General features: G+C 34.0%; 1 protein-coding gene across 2 annotated transcripts; it reads right to left on the bottom strand.

The window, feature by feature from the left end:
* Nucleotides 1-340: 340 nt before the first annotated feature.
* LOC120067731 (GDT1-like protein 1, chloroplastic) lies at nt 341-8,240 on the bottom strand. Of its 2 annotated transcripts, XM_039019292.1 has the most exons (13): nt 7,968-8,240; nt 7,347-7,431; nt 6,607-6,912; nt 6,288-6,341; nt 6,061-6,122; nt 5,610-5,678; nt 5,285-5,336; nt 5,071-5,145; nt 3,880-4,009; nt 3,305-3,375; nt 2,102-2,149; nt 713-789; nt 341-502 (listed from the first exon to the last, which is right to left on the bottom strand). In XM_039019292.1, exons 1-12 carry the CDS (start codon nt 8,108-8,110, stop codon nt 718-720), a joined length of 1,167 nt encoding a protein of 388 aa, XP_038875220.1. In that variant the 5' UTR covers nt 8,111-8,240; the 3' UTR covers nt 341-502; nt 713-717. The 2 variants fall into 2 exon arrangements, with proteins under 2 accessions (XP_038875220.1, XP_038875218.1); XM_039019290.1 differs by lacking the exon at nt 341-502 and having other exon boundaries at nt 593-789.
* Between the last annotated feature and the right edge of the window lie 1,774 nt (nt 8,241-10,014).

Below are 10,014 nucleotides of genomic sequence, written 5' to 3'. Positions count from 1 at the left end.
TGTCATAGAAATGAGCTTTTAACTCCTAAAAATGAATTAATTAGATTTCATATATGTTAAAAATGAAAAGACTGGACTTTTCTCTTTATAACCTCACGTCTCATGTCAGACTTAATAAAACTTTGAGGGAACCACTAAGGATTTAAGAATTCTTGGTTGAGAACATAGGCCTAAATCAATCAAAACACAAGGGATGATTTTTCAAAAGAGGTTGAGAACCACAGTTGGAGCAAAACCCTAAAACCCTCAACCAACTAGGGGCTGCCTCTTGGCATCACCCAAAAAAGGCTCAAGTTTCGCATCAAACAAAAAACCAACTGAATAACTTTTTGAAAGCTTATTTACCAAATATAGTTCTTAAAACATGCAGGAAATATGGCCAACCTCTCGTTGTCTCATCCAATAAGGATAACAAGTCTAAAGCCACACAACCTTTAGATTCTGAGACTTCTTAACTTTAATATGATCTGATTGAACTTTTTCTCCTCTGTTCACACTTGACCTGCATAACCCATAAAGGGGAGTTTGGGGGCAATGAGTGGAGTTGCAAACTTCTAGGACCTATAGTGTAGGAAGTTAACAAGGCATAAAATTGATAGTTTAACACGTTAGGCTAAACGCCCCCAAATCTTTTCTGAGACAGATATCTTCATTCCACAAAGAAAACAAGTTATTTCACAAATCATGTCAATAAGAGAGTTAGAAATATTACAGTTCCTAGTTTACGATCTCGACTAAAGTTACGGCAGCAAAGACAAGAAAAAGAACACCTCCAACGTATGCAATAATCTGCAGATAAAACGGTTTATGTTAGAACAAGGACTTCCATTGTTTACGTAATTTCCAAGAATAAGAATATGCTCTCCACTTTTGAGATAAAAACAGGCAACTTGAGTTAGCAGCACAAGAATAAGAAGCAGCCTAGTAGGTGGGCCTAGATATGTTAATAGTTGCAAATCAGGAAGACCTAAAAGCATAAAACTTTCTTGTTCCAGAAATTTGTTGCGTTCAACTACTAATAGATGGAACCTTTCTAAAGCACATATACGCAATGATGCTGCTAAATTGCACAGGTATTATGCTGACTGACACTCAATTTCGTCTACCGTAACTTGGTGAGGGTGAAAAATATAAGATTTATTGGCTGCTTTATGTGAATGTAGAGTGGTTCAAGATAAGCCCTTTTGGTTTACCATAATTCTTGACTGGCGTAAAGAACATAACATACATTGACAACTGACAGCATCAAGAAAATTTAAAAAGATTATGTGCCTGAATATAATAAGCGGAGAAACTAATATGGACTACAAGGATGGAACTATTTGCATTTGCATGATGCTTTGGAATTCTGAATGGGGGAAGAAAGAATACAGTCACAATAAAAATAGGACATATCCAGATTCCAGAAGGAAAAAATAACAAAGGATATGTGCCAAAACGATATTCTATTCTTTTATATATTTGGATGGAAGGGAGAGGACTAAAGAAAGCAAATGCGATTTCAAACAATAATTACTTTGGATTTTTTCCCTCTTTTTTCTGGAGACATAAGACTATTTTTAGAACATTCAAAAGAGAAGTTTGACGAACAATTTCTCACTGATTATCCTTCCTTCTAAACTTGTGTCAATAATTGAAAAACTAAGGAAATATTTTACTCCTACAAAACCCCTGAATTTACTTTATTGAAAAAGTAATCATATAAAGGATCAATTCTTTCTTTCTTTCTTTCTTTTCCCCTTCTTGTGCGGGAATAACTGATCTCAATACAGACCCCCCTTCCCCCAAATAAAAAGAGAAAGGGGGAAAATAGGACAGAAATAAATGTTGTCATACCATAATCCTCGCCTGGTTGGCCTTTCGACCCACATTGAACAATGAACAGTTAAAAATAGTGAGTTGTGTTATGTTTTTTTAAAAGAAGAGAAACAGAGAGAGAGAAAGAGAAGAGAGAGAGAGATAACTTAGAAAAGGAGGAAATTCATGTTAAATTCACTTAAGGAAAACATCGAGTTCATCCACCTGGAGTATAATGTGCAGTCCATAGTGGTGAACTTTCATAAAAGGGGTAAAGTGGATGAATAATGAATGATCATCTTACCTTTTCTGATAAAAATGTCCCTAGCAAAGAACCTCCTAGAACTGCAAGCTGCAGATATATTATTGAAATCGAATCAAAGAACTGGTAACTTGTCAGATGAGCATGATAAATAGATATTGAAGGTTTGGCATATTAGATAAACATAGAGCTCCAACTCGAAATTAATTAGCAATAGAAGGGGTAACCCATGTATCTATGAGGTCTCTTCATCTTTTCGACGTGGGATCCTCAAGATGGTGCCTCATTTGATTCACCATTCTTGTGTCCAGTATTTTTAAATGTCCAAGGCACACGAAGGCACAATGACCCTCTGGAGCCTAGGGTGCAAGACACACAAAAAAAGTCACAAACTTTTTTTTTTTTTTTTTTTTGGTGAGGCGAATACATAAAAATATTACATTAAAAAGAGAAAGCATAGTTGAAGTGGAAATATGAAGAGGAAAAAAAAGGACCCCAAACACAAAGAAATTTTGCATTTAGACTTCGTAAACTTGATTCTTTTAGTTAATAAAGAAGGAACACTTATTAGAATTTTTAAAAATAATAAAGAAGCCCAAAGGCCCAGGGCTTTGGGCCTTGGGGCTTCATAAAAGGCACACACCTGAGACGCGCCTTATTTTGTGAGACTCGCCTTTCTAAGACAAGGCACCAGACCTGTGCCTTGGGCCTAGGCGTGCACCTAAGAGGGCTTTTTAAAACACTGCTTGTGTCGAATCATAATTTTTGACCGAACACCCATTTAGGCTTCATGAGCTCTAATACCATATCAGATAAACATGAGATTCCATCTCAACACCAATTGCCAATGAGAGGAACATGTATCTTACAAAGATTGCAAGGTCCTTTCATATTTTCGATGTGAGATCCTCAGCCTGGTACACTTCATATATGTGTGTATAGATATATCCACATGTACACATCCACATATATATTATTCTAAATTGAAGTATTCAATGTCTTGTTTCAATTAAATACATGGACTAAACGTTCTCCTAATAAATAGACCCCATTGTAGATACGCAAACAAGATTCAACTTTATGTAACAACCACCTATAGAAGGTTCGTGAGATTCTGTACACACTCAAAACTGTTCATCTGTCTTACAGATCGACTTTCACACTAAGAAGTTGTTTACTCAATAGATTAAAATAAAGTTTACACAAATGTAGGAACTGGATACTGTTAAAAGAACAGATTTTTACCAATGTAGCAACACCATGACCAGCTAGTGCACCTCCAATGACTCCAAGGGGAGAAGCAGCAGCAGCAAGGGCTACATAATCCAGAAATAAAATATAGTTTGGAGTTAAGATATAGGAGGGTGTACTAAAGACTTAAATTAGAAACTATAATATTGAAAAATAAATTATCGAATGAGGAAAAAGAAAGTTAGTGCTTGTTTGGATCTTCCCACAAGCTCATTCCAAGGGCAATTTTTTAGAAAATGTTTGTAGTTAATTTTTTATTAGTATTGAAAAAAAAAAAAGTGAAAAATTTAACACAGTTTACACTAGTAAGTCTATTTCATTAGTTCTAATCTTTTTCAACCGAATGCTGTGTATTCCAAATTTGGTGGTCAGCTCTTAATCTTTTCACCATTAACAAACAAGTAAGGTTATAAACGAAAGGAGGGGAAAACTACTTGGCCGTCCTATCTTATAAACAATCAAAATTCAAGATTTACTATCGGACAGTTTTAGAAATAGATATCTATACAGTAATTTGATGACAAGAAGATGGTTAAGAATATGTAAATTTCAAAAGAATTTCCGATTACCAATTGTAGAGAAAAATGACTTGTCACCCCACTCAGCTACAAACACTAATGCAAAGGTGCTGACGACAGTACTGGCAGCAGCTAATATCCCAGCACCATTTCCTGAGAACTTTGAGACAGCTAACTCTGCCTGATTCAGATTTTAAAACAAAACTGTTATTTTCTGACATACTTTCAGCTTACTGGAGTCCAATCACACAAGTACATCTGATGACTTCGTATGATTCTCTAGAGGGGAAAAGAGTTGGTGACTACGGTAGTTTTGAGACTGTTTTCTACATTTACCATTTCAGTCCCCCCCACCCCACCAAAAAATAAAAAGAAAAGAAAAGAAAAAACTGTTTAATCTGAGACTTCTCTGTAACAAAGAGAAAAACAAAACAAAGTAAACATTTTTGTAAGGAAAAAAAAATTAAAAAAACACTATTTAGAGGGGGGGTTCAAAAAATTTCCACCACCAGAGTCCATGGACACAGAAAGCCTTCGAAGAAGTCCTCTCTACCCTGCACTGTGGTAGAAATAATTTGCCTAAAGTTTATTTTCAGTTTTCCGAAAACATCTTTAAATGTACTGTCAATCAACAATTTGAAGAGTACATATATATGAAAAGTTAAGAACACTGGTAGTCCAATGTAATGTTATTTAAAAGCCAATTTATTTTTCAAAATAGTTTGATAGTGAAATGTATGCTTTCCTTTTCAGGTGTAGCAAACATATAAATCTAAAAGGAAATTTTCAAAGTCGATCAGCTTAAATCCTTTATTTCATGTGTTAGGAATAAAAACAAGTCTGATTGGCATCGCATTCAATGTCTCATTACTAGGGCATTATATATTGTTTTTTGTACTGGCCAGTAGATATTACATTTATCTAAGGCCTCTTCCTGTATTTCATAACCTCACGGGGCTTGGCTACTCCACCTAGTATTAGTCTATTAATTTCATGCCAAAATTTCCATTTAATTAGCTAATATTCTCCTACAGATACTTTCAAGACAAAAAAAAATTCTAGTTTATTTTCACATAAAAATCTTAACATTTAGCTAGTTTATTCTTACATAAAAACCTAACACTTACCTAATATACCGCCATAACTATAGTAAGTACATACACTTGAGGACTTGATCAAGAAGTAAGAGAAGGGTTATTGAAGGACACTGTAACAAATGTCAGACATCAGTATAGGGATTACCTCCTTCTGCTCATCTTCAGCCTTTAGTCCATCGCTTGAGCTGGCATCAACCAATGTTGTTACCCCAAAATACACCTAAAATCAGCCGAAATCATTTTATTACATCCATAAAAAGCTTTCGAGTTGACATTTGGTTATTTCCTCAAGTATATAGCTTCTTAAGTGTAGCAAGCAATATAAGTTGTCTTGCCAATTACAAAATGACTGTACTTACCAAGAGACAGACAGCTGCAATATCATCAACGGGTAAATCACTATCACCAAGCCTGTGATCATATAGGTAACAGTGCTAAAGAATCAAATATGTTGACGGTACATGGGATTTCTTTCAAGAGGAATCAAATTTAAAATTTTTCTTAAACAATTAAATTGCTCAAAAGAATGAAAGGGGCCCCAACCCATGATTTCATTTAGGACCATATAACGTAAATCTCAACCATTTTGGATAAATGGTACATTAACAATTGAACATACAGTTTAAGAACTATAACTCTAACTTCTTCATATTCCTAAAGAGGTGCTTATCACAAGGATTATACCTGAATGGAAGAATCTCATCAACATAGTGAAAAGTTCGTCCGAGAACAACAGATATGATGGTCATTGCCCTGCCATGGAATAACACTTCTTCAAGGATTTGATAGCAAACTTTCCATGTTTTCATAAGATATCAACAGTACACACTTTTCGTATATAATATGATTCATCTGTTTTTGAATTAAAATAGACTATCTTGTATAAAGCCAAAGTCAATTCATGAATTATTTTTAATAAAAAGATCCTTTAAGAAAAACCTTAAAGCATATCTATCTAGTTACTATGCACAAAAATAAGGAAATTGCAAGCTTGTGGCTACTGACGTGGTGTCTTGCCCAGCTGTCTGGTAAATAAATCTATTTCACATGGGATGAATTAACTGATAAGAATCTGCTCGATGGGGTGTGGCAATGAAAAAAAAATACATGCTCAGCACATGGTGAAATAACATACGCAAGTGCACCAAAAGTTCCAGTAAAAACAGTAGCAGCAGAGTTCCTAGCTGCTAGAAGAGCCTACATAAGATAATAGACATATAATTAGGAGAAGCACCATATTCTATCATAATTAGGACAACATTTCAGAAAGCAATAATTCAAGCCCATTTGTATTAAACCCATGTTCAGGAGACTACAAAGTTTCTTTTTCCCACCAGAAGTTAATGATCATTTGGCACTTACTGCAATGAAAAAGGTCTTGTCCCCTAGTTCTGAAAAAAAGATTAGCAAAAATGCCTGCATGAAGAAAAAGTGACAACATAAGTGTGATTATTCGCTTTCACATCATACTCCAAGCTTAATTTCATTACTCTACACTTTAGCCAAAAATCGACCAACAGTATTAGAATTTTATTTGCATTCACAGACATGACCTTCAAAACTGTAAATGAGATGTTGAAGTTCGACCACAAACTCTCCACAGAGAAATCAAACTACAACTAGGCTTCCTTCAACATAAAAAATGCCGGTTCAAAAAAGTTACAAGGAGTGATTTACTAACTGAAGCAAAACCTGTGCTAATATCACCAAGGTCTCCAAGAGGTGGGACTGACTGCAACCCAGTAGCAACATCTGAACCAGCTAATGCCTGCTGAGAGTCTTGAAGTATGAAGAACCCAGACAGGAGCATAAATTTCAGAAATGAACTGCTGACTATAGTGCTAGAATTTTGGCTATCTGTATTTTCATGGATTCCCTCTGCTGAGCTGTACTTTGCTAATGACCTTTCAGGTGCACAACAATTATCCAGAACAGTTATTGATTTTGTAGATAACTCACGGCTACTGTAGTCATGATGACAAAGTTCCTGGAAGACAATTTATCTCAATGGACGAGTATGCATGATATGAACCTGAAAATGATACGTTTTACATGTGCATATTTTGTCCGAAAAAGGGACTGAAAAAAGAAAAAAGGCATATAACATCTAAAAAAGAACATTGAGGTTGCTAAAAGGATATAATTAAACTGCCTTCTATTATCATATTTTTAACCCCGCAAAACAATAAAAATAGCTGATTTCAAAGGGGTTGGTCACAACCATGGACGATTACATGTTTCAAAATTACACGTACAAAATCTAAGAACACTACCATTCAGCTTATAATTTCATTGGAAAGTACAAAAATATCTAGAATCCGGCATTACAAATGCCAGTTGAGTGAATTTTTAAGTCCCCTCAACGTAAATTGAATTGCAAAGAAAATGAGAACGGGAAAAGGGAAAATAGGAGAAAATTACTTGGCGATCATAATATTTTGAAACCACTTCTGATCTGCGCCAATACCAATTTTTGCGAGTTGTTGCCCGCCAACAGCTTGAAAACCTATATCAAGAAAGAAGAAAACAGATATCACAAATTTATACCATCTCTGAAGTCTGAACTGCATTAGCTTTCCTTTTTCAGAGACCATTTATCAACCATTTTCATTTTCTGTTCAATTTTAGAAAATCACATTGCCTATAGGCTATAGTAACGGTTTCTACACCTTTCTCACTCCTCAAAATTAAAATCAAATTTTTAGAAACAAAATTCCTTTTCTTTTTCTTCACTGCCCCAATTTTCCAGATAAACATTAAAGAAGTGTTATTAATATATAGCTCCATTTGCGTCTTCAAGAGAATTCTCGAAATAACCCAGTATAAATTCACTAATCAGGAACCCACGACAAAAATGAATAGGTTTCCAGTAAAAATTAATTCTATCCCACGAAGCAAGAACCTAAATCCGCGATTCCATGAGGTTCTCGGCTCAGATAGCCAAAACAGAGACCAAATTCATCTATGTTTTTCTTTTCCTATTTGGCATTAATGATAGTGAAATAAAACTGCAGCAAGCAAACAGGGTAGAATAGGAATTACCTGGAAAGAACGGGAACAGAATCATGAAACGAGAGGTTCCTACAAGGGGAGTTAAGAGAAACCAAACAAGTAGCTACGGATTTGGGAGATGAAGAGAGTGGAGGTGGATGAAATGTGAAGTGTGAAAGAGTTGTGGCTGGCATTATTCTTCAATCCCCGTCGCTATAGCTCTGAACCTTTCAGTCTTCGAGGGATTGGAGAAATGCGAGTCCAAGAAGAAGAAGAGAAGAAGAGAAGAAGGAGCAACCACCCGCTGTGAAGCGCCAAACACTCCCAACTGCACTTTATCTTTCTATCCGTTCCTATTGGGCCGATGGGCTCCACACACCATGTTATATGTTGGGCCCAATATCGAGTTTGTCGGCCACTCATTCGCGTCTGTGGAATGTGTACCATTGTTTACAAGTTAATTTCATCACTGGTTGGGTTTAAGTATTTTTAAATCTAACTCAATCATTCGGATTATAATCTTTTTCAATTTAAATAAAGATGATTCCAATCCAACTCAATCATAAAATATTTGAATTGAGTTAATTTGGATTAATCAATTAATTGTTTAATTTTTTATTTTAAATAGAAGTAACATGTTAATATATAAAATAATTTATTTTATTATTTTCACAGGTTGAAATAAAATTAGTAAATCAATTTTAACTATATTATAAAAAACTTATTTTCACAGTGTTAAAAATTTATTTTAAATAATTGGTGGATAATAATAATTTTTTAAAAAAATTAAGAAATTAAGTAAAATTAAAATAGATATATCATATAATTGTATTGAAAGTTTTAAAAAAAATGTACTTTTTAATATTAATAATAAGTTTGGGTCAGTTCGAACTATTTTTGATAAACCTATGAACCAACCTAACCCATAAAGTTTTCATTTATTTGAAACCAAATGGTTTGGGTTGAAGGTTTTTCGGATTTTTTGAATACCCTGACATTAAATTGATATTTTTATTAGTGGAGACCGCAAACTCGTCGGACTGAGCAAAGCATGAATTTCATAATTTTTTAGTTGGAGTTTTTTCATTTCAGGCAATATACTTTCTAATGTCTAATTTTTATGTTTGTACTTTCAATAAATCTTAGATTTAATCCTACAAATTTAACTTTTATTCAAATTTGTTAAATGATAATAATAGAAAATGAACAATAAACTAGTCAAATGAAATTTAAGATTTGTAGAAAGTTTTTTTTTTTTCACTAAAATTGAACATTTAAAAGAACAAAGATTAAAATTGAACAACTCTCAAAGTATAATAACAAAAATGATATTGGCAAGTTTTTTTACACCCCCTTCCATCTCGGTTCCTGCCAGTTCTGATTCACTTCTTTCTCTTGCTTTTGCCTCTGCTTGCGATCCAGTTTCAGTTGGAATAGCTTTTCTTGGGGAGATTTCCTTCTCTTCTATTTAGGAATATTGGATGCCCGGTCTTTCTAATCTTTATAATCAATGTTTTCATCCAATCCATTCTTACTTCAAAAGAATGAGACCTGGGATCTTGTCTTTCCACCATCTGACAAAAACATTGTTGGGTCAAGGTGGGCTTACAAGATCAAATACAAGTAAGATGGTTTTTTATATAGAGGTACAAACTGTAGCAAATTTTCTCACGAGTAAGAAAGCTCGCCTGCTTGCTCAAGGCTATGAAAAAGAGTATGGTCAGATGTGTATAAGAGACAGTCCTAATACTGATATTTATTATTTTTTTGGATTGGAACTTTGATAATAGAACTTAAAAGGTTATATAATAATTTGTCGTGTCAAATAGGTGGTTAACATTTCAACATTGTGCCTAAGAAGCATAAATTATCATAGTGTGTTTGAAATAACTTTGAAAAAAAACACTTTTTGTAAATAAAATTAACTTTTCTATAAATAAATTTGAAAAAGATAATAATTTAAAGTTTGTATAGTATGATTAATTGAGTGATTTTAAATAATCAAAATAGTTTTTTTCCCCTCAAAAGGTTAGTTTTATATATAGCAAAACGGGCCAACTTATTACAAATACAGCAAAAGGACAAAAAGTTTCCTCCG

This window comes from Benincasa hispida, chromosome 12 (assembly GCF_009727055.1).
Source record: "Benincasa hispida cultivar B227 chromosome 12, ASM972705v1, whole genome shotgun sequence".
In the NCBI taxonomy this organism is placed as follows: Eukaryota; Viridiplantae; Streptophyta; class Magnoliopsida; order Cucurbitales; family Cucurbitaceae; genus Benincasa; species Benincasa hispida.
The sequence above is the reverse complement of the archived record's forward strand: the minus strand, read 5'-3'. Positions and strand labels throughout refer to the sequence as shown.